General features: G+C 36.8%; 1 protein-coding gene across 3 annotated transcripts in view; it reads left to right on the top strand.

Annotated features, from left to right (window-relative positions):
* The window catches only part of SCAI (suppressor of cancer cell invasion), a 114,616-nt gene that overhangs the window by 72,191 nt on the left and 23,682 nt on the right, over positions 1 to 18,743 (top strand). For all 3 annotated transcript variants that reach the window (XM_060101246.1, XM_060101247.1, XM_060101249.1), the window contains 10 exons: positions 864 to 959; positions 1,534 to 1,620; positions 2,825 to 2,923; positions 10,862 to 10,958; positions 12,011 to 12,109; positions 12,260 to 12,412; positions 14,212 to 14,313; positions 14,872 to 14,973; positions 15,716 to 15,794; positions 17,456 to 17,555. In XM_060101246.1, the coding sequence (XP_059957229.1) occupies positions 864 to 959; positions 1,534 to 1,620; positions 2,825 to 2,923; positions 10,862 to 10,958; positions 12,011 to 12,109; positions 12,260 to 12,412; positions 14,212 to 14,313; positions 14,872 to 14,973; positions 15,716 to 15,794; positions 17,456 to 17,555 (1,014 nt within the window). The remainder of the gene's footprint in view (positions 1 to 863; positions 960 to 1,533; positions 1,621 to 2,824; positions 2,924 to 10,861; positions 10,959 to 12,010; positions 12,110 to 12,259; positions 12,413 to 14,211; positions 14,314 to 14,871; positions 14,974 to 15,715; positions 15,795 to 17,455; positions 17,556 to 18,743) is intronic.

The raw sequence follows: 18,743 nt of genomic DNA on the forward strand, positions 1-18,743 counted from the left end.
CCACTGTATTATATAACAGCCTTCAGTAACAGTTACTTAACACTCAGTCTCAATGCCAGTGTCACATAATGTATTTCTTAGGACAATAACCTAGTCCTGGTACCGGTTTCTTTACTGGCTTTTCCTGTAATAACTGTACTGGCTGCTGTAATAACTCCAAAATTTTAGTACCTTACTATAGTAGAGATTTATTTCTGGCTCCCATGTTAGCTACAAGTTGTCTGCAGTTCTGAGGCTCCATTAAATGTGCCTTCTGTGTTCCAGGCTGAGGAGCAGCCCTATCTTCTTCTTAGGTCGGAGGGAAAAGTAAAAATGCTGAACCATGTAATACCTCTTAAATCTTCTTCTCAGACATGTGGTAGATAACTTATATTTCATTGGCCAAAACAAGTTAAATGGCCAGGCCCAAGGACAAGGATATATAGTTTCACTTTTAGGGCGGGGGTAGAATAGTTGAGAACAACAATACCACCTGCACATCCACTTCTAGATTTATTCCCTAAAGCAATGTTTTTCCAAGTGCTGAGTTCTTAGCTGAAGACAAACATGTGGAAGTTATCAGTATATAAGTGAGTATGAATAAGAGCACCCAGAAAGAAGGGAGGTAGTGCTAGAAACCTCATGGGAGAGGCATCTACAGAGGAGCCTACAAATAAGCTGTCAGACGTAGGAGAGAACAGGAAAGAATGTGTACTGGATCCCCGTAATAGAACTATTTCTGCTCTAAAAAGTGTAACTTTTTTTTTTTTAAGGAAAGCCTGAATGCAAGTGCTTTAAATCCATCCAGTTTGTATCATCATAAGACTCAATTTCCAAGTAGCATACGAGTTTTAAAATTAATATATGTTTACTTGTCATTACAGAGATTTGCCACAATATGGGCAGAAGCAGTGGCAGTCTTATTTTGGAAGAACTTTTGATGTTTACACCAAACTCTGGAAGTTCCAGCAGCAGCACCGGTAAAGGATTTTTACAGTTAAAGGAGAGTGAGGGTCCATTTTTTATTAGTAACAGTTTTGACTAATATATACCACCGCAGTGCTTTTTATCTCTTCGTGTATCTTAATATATTTCATCTTTGTGACCCAAATGAAAGCAAACTGATTTTTCCCTATTTATTTAAGGTTTTCAAATGTAAATACTATTTGATTTTTAAAGACAGTATTATCTGAAATGGTGCAGATTAACTCTAACATGGATAGGCAGATTCATGGTTTCATTCTAAAAATAGATGTTGTTTTTTGGGCAAAGCTATTTGGCAGGGGTGGGGGTTGTTGCTTCTAATTTTCATGCATGTAGCTCAAAGAAGTTTGTTTTTATATTTCAACTTACTTTAAATAGACATTTTATAAATGCTTTTTGAATTTAATTGAATGATTATGTTAAAATCTCATGAAAATTCATGAATTTCAATTCATGTATTCAAAATTTCATGATGAATTGGGTGGTACTTTATCCTATTAAATTAACAGATTTGGTTATTTTTGAAATTTATAGTCTCATTTCTATTTTCTTATTTCCTATGTAAAACAGACAAGTCTTGGATAATCGGTATGGCTTGAAGCGGTGGCAAATAGGGGAAATTGCTTCTAAGATTGGGCAGCTATACTACCATTATTAGTAAGTGAATTGCAAATGGAAAACATAAAGCATTGTCCTGATTTAAACACAGCATGCAGAAGTACGCATCGATACATACCTGGTAGGAGGGAAAACTGAGGAGTTACAAATGAAATCCTAAAAGTTCAGATCATATTGATCAAGACAGCATTTTTAAATGACCTTCCATAATCAAAGTGACATTATTTGCTTCAGAGGCTCACCTTCCACACAGTTCGTTTGGTCAGACTCATTTGTAAACTTAAAGGAGTATGATCTTGGTTTTAGATAAAAGATAAATACTAAATGAATTTTATGGTTCTTAATGGCTTCACCTGAATCTTGATACTGTACAGAGACATATCATAACTGGTATGTTTGAAGGAGTGGTTTTCAGGAGGATACCTTAAAGCTCATCCTCATATATGTCTAAAAGGCTACATGAAGTCAATAAAGATACTTTAGTTTATATCCTTAGAACAATATCATCTATATAGTCCCACCCATGAGTCAAGGAAAGAAGACAGCTCCTTTTAGGATCTAAATATCTCATTATCATTAAGTGATACCAGGTGTTTCATAAAAAGGCTTGGACCATTTGTAGTTTAATAGGCCAGAAAATTCCTTCCTTTCCCTGTCTTTTGGCATGCCACCCAGATTCCCATCATTAAAATCACCTTCCCTGGTAGAATATTTTCTTAAGAAATCCCTTGTAACACTACAAATGTTATTGTATGTCAACTATACTCCGATTAAAAAAACAAACTAGAAATGTTAAACAGAAAATCCAACTCACCAGCATCCTATGAAGATTAATATGGATTAGTCCATTTCTGAGTCCTCTGAGAAAGAACTAAAGAAATGAGCCAAAGGACAAATTACTGTATGAATTTGGGGAAGGTCATGAAAGACCTGGTCCCAGGTGGGAAGATTTAACTGAGTGGAAGGCTCTTTGGAGAGGCCCTTTGAAGAATGAGAATAATGTGTACTCTGGGTTGCCATCAAAAAAGGCTTGGGAGCAGCGGGGAGGTGTTTTTTTTATTATCGTTACTATTCTTTTTATACATTTTAAGGATGATATGATTATTACTTTGCTGATTCACATTTAGGATAGTCATTCCCATCCCCTGGAGTAGAGGAAGAGAGGAATAATGGAACAAGTATTTATCATGGTGAAGAGATTGAGATCCTGTCAAATGTAAAGAGTTTCTTTTTCTTCTCATAGCCTGCGCACATCTGAGACCAGCTATCTGAATGAGGCTTTCTCCTTCTATTCTGCAATCAGGCAGAGATCATATTATTCTCAAGTCAATAAAGAGGACAGGTATGCACCTACCATTTTCAGAAAGAAGAAGATAAAGCACTCAGCATTTTTAGTCTGTGGAAATTATGCAGAAAATCACAGATTTATTTATAACTTTAATTCATTTAATGGGCTTTATTGAGTGCCTGCTATATACTAGACCTTCTTAAGCATACGGAGATGTGTTATCTAAAAACAATAAATATTACAGATGTTGTAACAGATGTCACAGTACCAGGGTAGAGTCAGAGTACAAAAGAAGGGTGGGTTATTTCTTTATGAGAGATTGGGGTCACACGAAGTTTCATAGAAAAGAAACAACTCCAAAATGAGGCTTAGCTGATCCCTTTGTTCTGTTTAGCCTGTGTCATCTTAGTTCATATACATTCAAAACCCTGTTGACAACTGTCATATAGGACTAAAGAAAAGGCTGTCATGCTGTTTGAATTTTCTTTTATAAATCCAATACCATTTTGCAGTTGTGTAGCTCCACTGTTAGGGAAAAAAAAAATCAACTAGAAGTTATTCATTCCCAATAGTAATCTGTTGAGCACTTATTATGTATCTCGCAGTGTGGTCAATGCTAGGGTGAGAGAAGGAAAATGAAAAGAAGTTGGGCAAGTGTACTCTTTCCCTTTTAATATTTATTTATTTTTATTTCTTTATTTTCTTTATGTTTTTGGCTGTGTCAGATCTTAGTTTCAGCACACAGGATCTTCATTGAGGCAAGCAGGATCTTTCACTGTGGTGCGCGGGCTCTTCTTGTGGCACTCGGGCTTCTCTCTAGTTGTGGTGTGCGGGTTCCAGGGTGTGTGGGCTCTGTAATTGTGGTGCGTGGGCTCCAGAGCACATGGGCTCTGTAGTTTGCAGTATGCGGGCTCTCTTGTTGAGACGCATGAGCTCAGTAGTTGTGGCACGGGCTTAGTTGCCCCACGGCATGTGGGATCTTAGTTCCCCGGACCAGGGATTGAACCCATGTCCCCTGTATTGGAAGGTGGTTTCTTTACCATTGGACCACCAGGGAAATCCCTCTCTTTTCCTTTTAGATGATTACCTTTTCATGGGTGTCCCAGACATACTTGGAGTACAGGTAGATTCCAGATGAGAAAGTAATTATTGAAGAAATCAGGGATCTGCTGGAGAATCTTTATTGCTAGCATTCCAGGAATTGTTGGAATATCTGAAAGTTCTTTCTACTCTCAGCAACAGAACTCACAGTTGTTATATAAGTGGGAAGATTATATTCTCTTAGAAATAGAAGAAAACATAGTTTTTACCTATTTTTCCAGAGAACACTTTGTGGTTGGCTACGGTAAGCTTTCCAGCTAAATAGCAACATTTTGGGGAAAGCCCCACTCTTGTAAATCCCCTTCATTCCCTTGCAAATCTTGTTCAAACTTGTCTAGAGGAGTTTGCTTGAAACAAGTAAGGTGTGTGGATGCTGAAGTCTACATTTTTCCCCCGAGTCTTTTTGGCCTTACTTCCTCCTTCTATCAGGAAGTTCCATCAATTACTATCCTTTCAGATTTTCTTACGGTTTGCTTCAGATACTTTCACTATAGATGTATTTACTCCAACTCCCCCTTTCTTTGCGTTCATGTTGTACAATTTGTCTGAATTCTTGGTGGGATAAATTATATCCCTAAAAAAATGCAAAAGGGCTATGTAACACTTTATGAGTATGAAAAATACATATAAGCAAATAACTATTTTAAGCAATAGTAAAATACCTTATATAATTCACTTTTCCGCATTTTCTAATTTGCCAAAAGGGAAATTCTCCTTAGGTCCCTTGGCTTAAAACCCAACAGTCTGACTTATTAAAATCATTTTCCACCCTAATAGCAAACACCACATATGAATTGTTTTCCTGTGCTGCCTCCTAGAGCAGGGTAGACGAACAGAGGTGGAATTATTTGGAACCAGGATGACAAAACCTCTTCCCTTAGGCCACTGACATAGCATCAAAGGACAGTACAGTCTGTGAAATCTTGACCTTGTTCTCTGTACCTTAGGAAGGATTTTGTTCAGTTGGTAAGTTGTTTGTTTCTCAGTTCATCGAGGGCAAGGGGGCCAGACAAGGTAGCAGTTGGCAGCAGCTGCTAAAATCAACAGCTGGTAGATTAAAACTGAGTAAGAAAGTATTCCACAATTTCACAGTAGCTTTAAAAAGCAAAAATCTCTCCTCCAAAGGCCAAGTTCTCTCTGCATTGTCTCAGGACCTAAGGATTGTGTCAAAGCCAGGAGGAATGGTATGTTCCAACAATTAGCAAAGTGACTGCCTATCACCAAACATACACAACTCTCAGCATGTTTCGATTCCGGTGGCCCATCCTGTTTAGCAGAGGAAACAATAGCACATAATCACTTGTCCTAGAAGCTGCAAACCCCGATGGTTGTAAATGACTAAGGCTGAATCTGGTCAGAGTTAGATACTGAGAAGGTGAAGTTTCCAAGCACACAGAGGCTGGGGGGAGATATTTCAGTTATCCACCCGGAAGAACAGTTTCTCAGGCAGTTGTGTGAAGAGTCGGCATCTTACAAGTAGTGGTCCTAACAGGTTGGACGAGGCGGCAATTCTGGAGTGCCAGAAGAACTTTGCCAAAGAGAATCATGTCATCTCTAGTGGTGACAGTACTGAAGTTTTTATTTTTTATTTTCTTAATTTATTTATTTTATTTTTGGCTGCATTGGGTCTTCGTTGCTGTGCACAGGCTTCCTCTAGTTGCGGTGAGCGGGACTACTGTTCGTTGCAGCACGCGGGCTTCTCATTGTGGTGGCTTCTCCTGTTGCGGAGCACGGACTCTAGGTTCGCGGGCTTCAGTAGTTGTGGCTTGCGGGTTCTAGACTACAGGCTCAGTAGTTGTGGTGCACAGGCTTAGTTGCTCCGTGGCACGTGGGATCTTCCCGGACCAGGGCTCGAACCCATGTCCCCTGCATTGGCAGGCAGATTCTTTTTGTTTGTTTATTTGTGTGTTAGTTTCTGCTCTATAACAAAGTAAATCAGCTATACATATACATATATCCCCATATCTCCTCCCTGTTGTGTGTCCCTCCCACCCTCCCTATCCCACCCCTCTAGGTGGTCACAAAGCACCGAGCTGATCTCCCTGTGCTATATGGCTGCTTCCCACTAGCTATCTATTTTACATTTGGTAGTATTTATAAGTCCATACCACTCTCTCACTTCGTCCCAGCTTACCCTTCCCCCTCCCCGTGTCCTCAAGTCCATTCTCTACATCTGCATCTTTATTCCTGTCCTGCACCTAAGTTCTTCAGAACCTTTTTTTTTTTTAGATTCCATATATATGTGTTAGCATACGGTATATGTTTTTCTCTTTCTGACTTACTTCACTCTGTATGACAGACTCTACGTCCATCCACCCACCACAAATAAGTCAATTTCATTTCTTTTTATGGCTGAGTAATATTCCATTGTATATATGTGCCACATCTTCTTTATCCATTCATCTGTCGATGGACACTTAGGTTGCTTCCAAGTCCTGGCTATTGTAAATAGAGCTCGCAGGCTAATTCTTAACCACTGTGCCACCAGGGAAGCCCTGAAGTTTTTAATAGTGGAAAATGTGAGTCTAAACTTGAAGACCTTGATGCCTCCCAGTCGTGAGCTTCACAGGATGACTTCTTCTGCAGCAGGCAGAAGGCTATGGGTCATCATTCAGGTTTTCAGGCTTGATAGGATAGCCTCTCATGTGTATGAGTGGATAGCAATTCAACACAGTGGTTTCCAAAATAGAATGCCTCTATTCACTTCTGTATGTGTATTTAATACAGGGATTTGCAAACTATGGCCTGGTTTTGTACTGTCTGGTAGCTTAGAATCCTTTTTATGTTTTTAAAGGGTTGTGAAAAAAGAAAAGTTAAATATGCTATAGACACCATATTTGGCCTGCAATACCTAAAATATTTACTCTCTGGACATTTACAGAAAGTTGGCCAATCCCTGGTTCAGTATATGTTCATGTAGTCTGTGTTACATGATTGTATAATTTATCATATAGATTCATAGAACCTGTTTTTTCTCAAAAAATTAACGGAATTGTCTTATTAATATTTTAAGTATGAATTGACATCAACCTCCTACAAATTTTCCTTCCGTTTTGAATTCCACTTCTGACCGTGTGTCAGCCTAGATAATCTAAAATAGTGTCTTCAAAACACCTAGAAGTACTGGCTAAAAAAGAGCAACCATTGTGGGACTTCCCTGGTGGTGCAGCGGTTAAGAATCCGGCTGCCAGTGCAGGGGACATGGGTTTAATCCCTGGTCCGGGAAGATCCCACATGCCACAGGGCAACTAAGCCTGTGTGCTACAACTACTGAAGCCTGTGCACCTAGAGCCTGTGCTCGGCAACAAAGAGTAGCCACTGCAATGAGAAGCCTGTGCACCACAACAAAGAGTGGCCCCTGCTCGCTGCACCTAGAGAAAGCCCATGTGCAGCAATGTAGACCCAATGCAGCCAAAAATAAATAAATAAAATAAATAAATTTGGGGCTTCCCTCATGGTGCAGTGATTGAGGATCTGCCTGCCGGTGCAGTGGACACAGGTTCCATCCCTGGTCCGGGAAGATCCTGCATGCTGCGGAGCAGCTAAGCCCGTGTGCCACAACTACTGAGCCTGCGCTCTAGAGCCCACGAGCCACAGCTACTGAAGCCCGTGCACCTAGAGCCCGTGCTCCGCAACAAGAGAAGCCACCACAATGAGAAGGCCATGTACCGCAACAAAGAGTAGCCCCCGCTCACTGCAACCAGAGAAAAGCCTGTGCGCAGCAGTGAAGACCCAACGCAGCCAGAAACAATAAATAAATAAAATTAAAAATAAAAATAAATAAAATTTTAAAAATAAATAAATTTATTTTAATAAAAGGATCAACCATCCCTTTAAATGGAAAGCTTAGCTGTCAAGAATGTGAGGGAAATCCCCAGGTCATTAACCCTCTGACCAGTGCTATGACAGCCTTGCAGGGGCATGGTTGGTTTTGGTGACATAAAGGAACTTCTAAGGATTTCTTCAGGAAAAGGAAAACTGAAACTAAAAGGAAGGGATGATATACAAGGATTCATGAGAAAAAATTATCCCCTTGCTTCCTAAGAAAGCATGGACTTTATAAGACAGTAATTGTAATAATGGCTAATTGAGGTTATTAAGATAAAATGGGGCCAAATCCTGGAAAACAACATGAAAGAAGGGAGAAAATAAAGAATTCAACCGTACTAATAAGATCCATTTATTGTTCAGAGGAAGCTTAGAGTAAGTAGTGTTTGCTTATTAAAATATTAAGAAAAATATTTTTAAAGAACATAAGGAGAAGGTGTAAATTCAAAACAGGCAGAAGGGGGAGGAAAGTGAATTACGATCATTACAGTAAAAAGTACGAAAGGAATATATATGAAAAAAAGTATAATTGTAGCACGAAATAATAAAGTAGAAACAAGTCCAAGTACATTGGTAATCATAGTCAATGAAAGTAATCTAAGCCTCCTAGGGAAAAGTCAGAGATTATCAGTATGCCTTTTTAAGAAAAATTCAGTAATATACTATCTACAAGAGGTCCTCCAAAGATATAAGGTACATAGGAAAAGACAAATGAGACAGATACTAAGCGGAAGAAATGCTGCTCTATTTATGTATACATTATTTATATTTAAGGCAGAAAATATTATTAAGGATGGAGCTTTACTTCGTAATGATAAAAGGAACAACTCGGGAAAATAAAAAAATTCTAAACTTGTATATGCCCAGTAATGTAGCATAATAATAAACAAAGCAAAAAGTGGCATATTTTCAGGGAGAAATTGATAAATGGTCCCATGTATTGTACGTGGAGATTTTTAATATAACATTTAATAATTTATGTGTCAAGAAGATAAGCAACTATAAGATTTGAGTAACATAATTGAAAACTTGTTCTAATGTGCATGAAAGTGCATACAACAATAAGCGAATGCACGTAATTTTCAAGCTTATATGAAACTTTTGTGAAGTTGACTTATATTTGCCACAAAAAAATGTTTCAATAATTTTTGAAGTATACATTGTCTAACGGTGGTGCAATTCCATTAAAAATTAAGAACAAGACATAGTTTAAAAAAATCATTATGTTAATCAGTAGACACATTTCTAAATAATTCATGGGTCAAAGAGGAATTAAAAAAAATTTTATTATGGAAAACGTGAAACATATACAAAAAATATATTGTTGTAAGGTTATTTATTATATTTGCAATGCAGGATGTGGAAAACAGGAAGTAGAAATTGGAAATGTCCGGTTTGAATTGATAAGGGATAAATATATATATGTATTTTTGGCTACACTGTGAGGCTTGAGGGATATTAGTTCCCCGATCAGGGATCGAACCCAGGCCCTCAACAGTGAGAGCTCGGAGTCCTAACTACTGGACCGCCAGGGAATTCCAGATGAGGGATAAGTATTAAGGGTCAGGTGTGAAGAGGTGTAATATAGATTGTAAATAGCCTTTAATAAATTAAGGACGTGTGTTATTATTCCTAGCAATCATGAAAAGAACAGTAATGAAGAAGTATAAGTAAGAAGCTGATAGAGGATATAAAATAGAATACTAAAATGTATTTGATTAGCTGAAAAGAAAGCAAGGAGGGAGCAGTAGAGGACCACAAACACAGAAGGGGCAAGTAGAAAACAAATAGCAGGGTGAGAGTTGCAAACTCAGCCAAGGCAACAATAAGGCTAAATGTAAATGGTCTGAGTTCCTGAGTATACAGGACAGAGATTGTCAAAGTGGATAAAAAAGCAAGGCCTAACTGTATACTGTCTACAAAAGATGCATTACAATGAAAAGACACAGGTACTTGAAAGTAGAGGGATAGAAAAAGATATGGCATACAAATAGTAAGCATAAGAAAACTGGCTTGATTGTATTAATGTTAGAAAAATAAGATTTCAAAACAAAGACTGATCTTCCTAGAACTCTTTTTGTCTCATATTTTCCTGACTGTTGTCTTCTCATCTTTTTTTAATTAAAAAAATTGATTGATTGATTGATTGATTGATTGATTTTTGGCTGCATTGGGTCTTCGTTGCTGCGCACAGGCTTTCTCTAGTTGTGGTGAGCAGGGGCTACTCTTCATTGTGGTGCATGGGCTTCTCATTGCGGTGGCTTCTCTTGTTGCAGAGCACAGGCTCTAGGCGCATGGGCTTCAGTAGCTGTGGCACACGGGCTCAGTAGTTGGGGCTCGTGGGCTCTAGAGCGCAGGCTCAGTAGTTGTGGTGCACAGGCTTAGTTGCTCCGCGGCATGTGGGATCTTCCTGGACCAGGGCTCGAACCCGTGTCCCCTGCACTGGCAGGTGGATTCTTAACCACTGCACCACCAGGGAAGCCATTATCTCCCTTATAATTTTTAAAAAATTTTTTTATTGAGGTATAGTTGTTTTACAATGTTGTGTTAGTTTCTACTGTAACGTCTTCCTTATAGTCTTAACTTAAACATTACTCTCTCTAAGACGCCTTCTCTCACCCAAGATCCTGTCCTGTGAGCTCAAATTGTAATCATTGTAATATTTTGTAATATTACATCATTGTAATCTTTTTTCCACTATTTTAAATATTTATCCGTCTCCTCTACATTTTAAATACTTTTCTGTCTGTAAAATCTGTGAGGGAAGGGACTGTGTCTATAGTGTTTTTTTTTTTTTTAAATCATTCTAATCTAGTACTTAGCATGGTGCCTGATACATCTAAGTTTCAATAGATAACTTGTTGAATGAATTTAATATATGAATGAACAATGTAATGAACCACTGAGTAAGAAATGTGTGAAAAGACTATAGGTTATATGAAGCAATGTTTATAACTGTGCAAAATAGTATCAAAAGAGTTTAAAAAGCTATCAGAAAGTTAGAAAAATCAAAAAGCATATTTTTTTAAATCTCATGAATGATTTTCCATTTATCTACCATAGACCTGAGTTGGTAGTTAAGAAGCTACGATACTATGCAAGATTTATAGTAGTTTGTCTTCTTCTCAACAAAATGGATGTTGTGAAGGATCTGGTGAAGGTAAATGTCCTTTCAAATAATTAAAATCCTAAGCTCTCCTTGTCTATGGATAATTTTGTTTTTTAAAAATAGATTTAAGGTTAAAATAATTTTGATATATCTAAATCATTACAACTTTGAGAGTATGGTAACTTCTGACAAGGGTCATGATAAAAAATTTTTCCAACTCTTCATATTTCAAACACACCAGAGATAACTGTCTTAATTTCTTACTTTTGTCCCCTCAGCTTATTTTACATTTCATCACCCATCAATGAATGGTTGGCAAATGCAAACAAAAGTTAAAATATTTGGTTTAAGAAAATAATTGAAAAGTTAGGTCAAGAAAAATGTTTTACAAAGGTGTGAATGGGTTTTGATTTTTCCTCCCTTTAGTATGTCTGCATCACTCTGTCCTTCATTAACTCAGGTAATTAAGAGTTACCTGCATTCTAGATTCACTTAATATCTGTAATTATTGCATGCTACATTCCGGTTACACTCTGTATTCAGTTAGTGGTTTCAATGGCATACTTCTTGATTTTTTGGTGCTCAAGTATAATATGCTAGTTTTTGCTTTTTTTTAATTGAAGTATAGTTAATTTACAGTATTGTGTTATTTTCAGGTGTACAGCAAAGTGATTCAGTATAACATGCTAGTTTTGACAAGCCTTTTTCCTCCATCCCCAGTTACTAATAAGATTATTTCCAAAAGAAATAGTGTGATATAAATACAAAGAATTTATATTCATTTTTTTTAAATGTTAAAATTTTGGGGGTTTACCTTTAAGAATTTCCTGTTAATAAAGTCATTGCTGATGTAGCACTGAGTAGGTATGGGTCACTGTGGATTTCTATGAAGATCTTATTGATGTGTTATCATTTTGGAGTTTTTGATTTTGAAGCAAGCCCATGTAATTTTCACTCTGTTTTGGTTATAACTGGGACCGTATATTGATAATAATCAAACTTCTTAACTGTATCAGTTTCTGTCAGGAGTATGGTACAATATACAATCTATTTTTATGTTTTTTTTTCTATAACCATTTCTTTTCATGATATTGTAAAATCAGGAACTCTCGGATGAAATTGAAGATTATACTCACCGCTTTAATACTGAAGATCAAGTGGAATGGAACCTGGTGCTTCAAGAAGTAGCAGCTTTCATTGAGGTCAGTTCTTGACAAGAAAGTTTGTCATAATTACGTATGTAAATGCATATGTGGTATATTTTTTATTATGTGTATATGTCAAAAAGAAGGAATAACTTCTTATATTGACGTTTTGTCTTGGCCATCAACCACTTACTGCTTTTTCTCCAGGCAGACCCTGTGATGGTATTAAATGATGATAATACCATTGTTATCACGTCTAATCGCCTTGCTGAAACAGGAGCCCCATTGCTGGAACAGGGCATGATTGTGGGACAGTTGTCTCTGGCTGATGCACTCATTATTGGTAATTGTAATAACCAGGTAAAGAATTGTGAAGGAATTATGCTTAAAATTCACTTTGAAAAATAGTACTTTTGATTGTTACAGAATTATTTCCTTGTAAATATCCTAATATCCATTTGCTAGGAAATAGTTAATTAAATTATGCTGTGTCTATATATGGACTGTACTACAGACACTTAAATGGTTTAGAAAGAATTTTTAATCACAGAAGAAGATACTTATGATATGGCAAGTGAAAATAATATGGACCTATGTAAACAGAATTATTTTATTATATATGTTAAAATGTCTATGTATAGTACATATATACATAAGAAAAAGACAAAGAAGAAATTTACCAATATCATAAAAGATTTATCTCTAAAAAATTTAGCAAAATTTTAAGTGATTTTTATTTTCTTCCTTACAACTTTCTAAATCTGTATATTACCTTTACAATCAGGCAAAAATGGGGGAGGAGTTTTGTGTTTTTTTCTTTTAAATTTCCATTGTTACTTTTTTTTTTTTTTTACATCTTTATTGGAGTATAATTGCTTTACAGTGGTGTGTTAGGGAGGAGTTATTTTTAAGTACATTTGTCAAAAGCAGATTTCAGATATTTTTTCATGACAGCATAGTCCCATGATACTAGAAATGTAATTTACTGAAAATTATGGGATATTGGAAAAGTCACCAGTGGATACACTTTTCTATATATATTACTTACACAAGTTTTAATTTTGGATCCTTCCCTTACATCTATCATTTTTGTTGTTGTTAACTTTTTTTATAATTCTCCAGTTTTGGATTTTAAAGCTTTAATTTGCAAATTTCTAAATTAAAACATTTTAATTTAAATTAAAACCTTGCCTACATGAAGTTCTGTAGAAGTATTATTCAAAATAGAAAAGGAGGGGACTTCCCTGGTGGTCCAGTGGTAAAGAATCCACCTTACAATGCAGAGGACACGGGTTCGATCCCTAGTCGGGGAACTAAGATCCCACATGCCACAGAGCAACTAAGCCCCGCGCGCCAAAACAACTGAGCTCGCATGCCTCAATGAGAGAGCCTGTGTGCCGGAAACTGTAGAGCCCACGCGCCCCAGAACCCGCGTGCCACAACTAGAGAAGAGAAAACCTGCACGTCACAGCTAGAGAGAAATCCACACACCGCAGTGAAGAGCCTGCATGCCACAACTGAGACCCGACGCAGCCAAAAATAAATAAAAAATAAGTTGTTAAAAACAAAACAAACTAGACAAGGATACAGTCTTTTCTCTTTTTCTTTTTCTTTTTTTTTTGCCATGCCACACGGCTTGTGGGGTCTTAGTTCCCCAACCCGGGATTGAACCCAGGGCCCCGGCAGTCAGAGCTCCAAGTCCTAACCACTGGACCTCCAGGCAATTCTCAGGATTCAACCTTAAACATTATGTAGTGCCAAAATGTAATGAAGTGATTTTAAAATGGGCCATAGTCATATTTCAGCCTGGCTGTTTTGCCAAAAGTTAACATGTTTTATGGGATCTAATATAGGTCTCTGTGTTTACGTGACTACTTTTTGTTTTTAAAAATACCTATGGAAATTGATGGATTGATAGAAGTCTTGATAGATGGAGCGAGACGTGATGAAGCAAATATAGAAAAATGTTAATGTTACAGGATCTAGCTATTGAGCATAAGGATGTCACTGTACAATTTTTTGAACTTTCTGTCTTTTGAAATTTTTTGGAATAAAATATCCAATGTCATCAGGTACACATGAAAGTCAAGAGTAACAATATGATTAAACACTTCAAGGTCTGCATACTGCATTAATGGTCAGGTTTGTTTTCCTTGCAGGTTAAGTTCAGTGAACTAACTGTTGACATGTTCCGGATGTTACAAGCCCTGGAAAGGGAGCCAATGAATTTAGCTTCCCAGATGAATAAACCAGGAATGCAGGTGATCTTCTCCCTACATCTGCAATTTGCTGCTTCTGCTCCTCATGGAATGCTATTATTCAACGAATGCCTGAGTGTGAATAAAGAATTCTCCTGATGAGACACAGAAGAAATCGATAAGCATAATGCTAATAAAAAAGATATTTAATGAAAAGGATAGTAAAAATAGGCATTGATAATTCATATGTCAAGTACAGTTTGTATAGTCATCCGTCTGGGGGATTGGTTCCAGGACCCCCGTGGATACCGAAACCCGCAGATGCTCAAGTCCCTTATATAAAGTGGCAGAGTGTTTACATACAACCTATGCACATCCTCTCGTATACTTTGAATCATTTCTAGATTACTTATAACATCGAACAGAATGTAAATTATATGTAAATAGTTGTAAATATAATGTAAATGTTATGTAAATAGTTGCTGGTGCACAGCAAATTCAAGTTTTGCTTTTTGGAACTTTCTAGAATTTTTTTTCTAAATATTTTTGATCCGTGGTTGGGTGAATCCACAGATGCAGAGGACCGACTGTATGTGCATTGTTTTCTGTGTGTAAATATAGGAATCAGCTGACAAGCCTACCAGGCGAGAAAACCCCCACAAGTACCTGCTCTACAAACCAACGTTCAGCCAACTATACACATTCTTAGCAGCATCTTTTAAGGTATCTATCATCCAGTACTTTTTAGTATATGGGGAAAGTGTGCCTTAAATGGAATCTGAGAGTCACTCTTCTCTTTGAACATTTGAGTCAAGAATTTAGGAAAAATATGAAAATGAAAACTGCCTTAGAATATCCTAATCATAGCTATTTTTGGAATGGAAATTGCTTATTATGTTATGAATGTTCCCTGCCATTAATTAATGAGAATATTGATTAATTATCATTCTCCTTTCTCCGGGTTTTTCTTGCTAAACTGCTTTAGGCATAATAGTCAATGCAGAACTGAAAAACAGGAGCAGATTTTATAAGCATTTTCTATAAATAGAACAGCCACCTGAATGGTGGCTCTGGGAAACATTTTGGTCGTCTGAAAGAACCATGAGTAGGGAATTCCTCTCAGTTTATATAGAGAAAGGCACGGATGGAAGTTTGTCTTTTAGACCTATAGTCAGGATCTTTACTTCTCCATTTTAAGTTTTCCAGAGAACGTTCTTTAAATGATGGGGTTTTGAAGCAGAGATTGTCTTCAAAACTTTGGGCACTGGTTATAGGTTAATAATGCATCTTTGCTGTGTAGACAGTTATAAGTTGGAACTAGCAAGAGTGACTTTTCTCTTGGAGGAGACCATTATGTGTTAAACTAGGTTCTTGTTTTCCCTACAACTTTAAAATGTCATGAACTTTCAATAAAACTGTTGTTTTCTGTTTGTTGTTTTGTATAAGTGATTTTCTTTAATTTCAGGAGCTGCCTGCCAATAGTGTGCTTCTGATTTACCTGTCAGCCACTGGCGTTTTCCCCACAGGTCGTTCTGATAGTGAAGGTACAATAAAGGAATGCTCCCTGTCGTGAGCAGGGCTTGAATTCTCTTTATTTTCTACAAGGCGATGGCCCGTAGCCCACAGACAATCTCAAGCTTTCTAGAGAGGCTCCCAAATTTGAAACCTGGTCTATCTGCCGAATTGGCAATCTTGTAGATACCCTAGTCTGTTTTATTTGCTGAAATATTATACGGTAAAGTTAAAAAAAATCAGAAAATTCACATACTACATGCATGCATCTCTAACAGATTTGCTAAAAGCAAACACATATATGTGCATGGAATAACCAAGCCTAATTATCTACTTCACATCGTTGAATTTTTCTGAGCCTTTAGTGTGTTAGGGAATCTGGTCAGCGGCTTCACTGTGGCTGAAAGTCTTGTAGAAATCAGTGCACTTTTGTAACTGTGAAAGTTCAAGTCCTTGACATGATTTTATTTTGTGTGTCCTTTCTTTGGTTTTATGGATTCAATCTGTAGAATATTGGGATGCTATTTTAGAATAAAAACTTGAAGCTGTCCAGAACATGTGAGTCCAGAATATATGAAATTGGTTGAAATAGATGAGTAGCTTGGATGTAAACAAGGCAATTAAATCTTTTCCTGGACAAAAAAAAAATTGTTCTTAACATCCTTAACATTTTCCTCCTCATTTGTTTGTTGAAATTTGCATTCCTTTATACAATGCATGTCCCTGCCATCTTCCTTGCATGACCTACAGATCCTCTTTAAGTGTTAAAATGAAAACAAAACAAAATAAATCTCTTTTCATTGCAGTGATTTTTCTAAGGGATAAAATATAAGACTTACTATTAAAAGTGATGCAAAATCATAAATACTTTAAATTTTTGGTGATAAAGTTAGTACTTTTATTTATAAATAATTATTTCCATATCTTATACACTATTGAATCAGATTTTCTGGGCCCCGCCTAACGTATTGATCTCTTGTTTTACTTTTTTCAAAGTACAGTAGTTACTAACTGAATGGTCCTTTGAGAGAGATTATTCCTAACATCCCACAGTTGCTGTTCCATTTACATAAGAGTTTAACTGATAGGACCAGTGGGAAAAGGCTAATTCCCAAACCGGAATTACAGTGGTTGATGTAATAATAATGATAATGGATTTTTTCCTACACTGGTATTTGGTAATTCTTTTCTTAAAAATGAAGTTTTTGTCAGTGAGAATTTTCAAGTTCCATTCAAAAATTTCTCTACATTTTTACAATTAGTGGCCCTCTTAAAATTACATTTAAGAAATTATTAGGACTTCATTCTGCAACTTTCTTACTTAAATAATTTTGTTGAGCTTGAGATTTTAAATTTTGCTTGAAATGAGAAGATCATTTTGAACATCCCAGATCTCCATCTCTTTTTTACCCAGAATAATGGGATGCAGTAGATTCTTGTTTTGTTTCTCATTATAATCTGAAGAACTGATGAAGATGGTCAGGTGATCTTTTAAAATATTGGAACAGGCAACATGCTGAAATCATTTAAATGCCACGTTAAACTAAAATGTTAAATTTTCAATTAATAAAAATGTTTTGTAATTATCTTCCATTTGTATCAATGAAAGATTCACCCAACACCTTTGTGTTTGAACATCAGATCAATGCTACTCTCCAATTGAAGTCTAGGATTTTTCCCTTTCTTTTTATAGGTCCTTATGATTTTGGAGGGGTACTTACTAATAGTAACCGGGATATTATAAATGGAGATGCCATTCACAAACGAAATCAGTCCCACAAGGAAATGCACTGGTATGTATTATAAAAATTATAGTTCTCTCTTATAAAATATTAAGTAAAATGGAATGTTCCCTTAGGCTGCTATTCATAACACTTATTTGGATTCCAACAATATCTCAGGCTCTGACTACCTTAGGCAATTAGAATTGTTAATATTTATTTTACAATTTTTTATTGAGTATGTATTATATGTCAGGAATTATTCAGTCTCTGGAGATCTGTTCATTCAAGTTGGAGGAGACAATAAATATATACATAAATAATAAGTCAGGACATGATGCATGTTAATATCAAAATAAGCTTTTTTAAAATTAATTAATTTTATTTTTGGCTGTGTTGGTTCTTTGTTGCTGTGCGCGGGCTTTACTCTAGTTGCGGCAAGTGGGGCTACTCTTTGTTGCGGTGCGTGGGCTTCTCATTGCAGTGGCTTCTCTTGTTGCGGAGCATAGGCTCAAGGTGCATGGGCTTCAGTAGTTGTGGCACGCAGGCTCAGTAGTTGTGGCTCTCAGGCTCTAGAGTGCAAGCTCAGTAGTTGTGGTGCACGGGCTTAGTTGCTCCACGGCATATAGGATCTTCCTGGACCAGGGCTTGAGCCCGTGTCCCCTGCATTGGCAGGCGGATTCTTAACCACTGTGCCACCAGGGAAGCCCAATATAAGCTTTTTTTTTTTTTCCCCCAATATAAGCTTTTTAATATAAGGTTCTGTTGGTGTGATATAGCAAAAATGAAGTTAGCTGTATGATTTCAAGGAGATTTCATCCATGAAAGTTTGCTCAGTGCATTCACTGGTTGGGTCATTATGGGTTCTAAAATTTCCCTAGCTGAGAGAGAGCAGTCTCATTACAGAGGAAACTGGACTTGCTTGAAACTGCATTTCTAATAGCACTTTACATAAAAATATAACTCTTCATATTAAAGAGTGGGGAAGGGAGGGCAGAGGGAAATGTTTCAAATTACATGTATAACAGCTAATGGTCCCCCAAGCCATGTGTTGGTGCTGTAGTTGACCATAGTTGTAAATGATTTATATCAGAAAAACCTGTATTTGAAATATATTGGGGTTTGATGATATTGCTCATTGACAACATCATTTTGTATATTTACATTTACCTTAATATTTATAAACTACCCACATTGTCCACCAACCATGGGAAAGAGCATGCACACCAAAATTGTGACCTTAAGCAGTGGCTCTCAAAT

Source organism: Mesoplodon densirostris, chromosome 6, assembly GCF_025265405.1.
Source record: "Mesoplodon densirostris isolate mMesDen1 chromosome 6, mMesDen1 primary haplotype, whole genome shotgun sequence".
Lineage (NCBI taxonomy): Eukaryota > Metazoa > Chordata > Mammalia > Artiodactyla > Ziphiidae > Mesoplodon > Mesoplodon densirostris.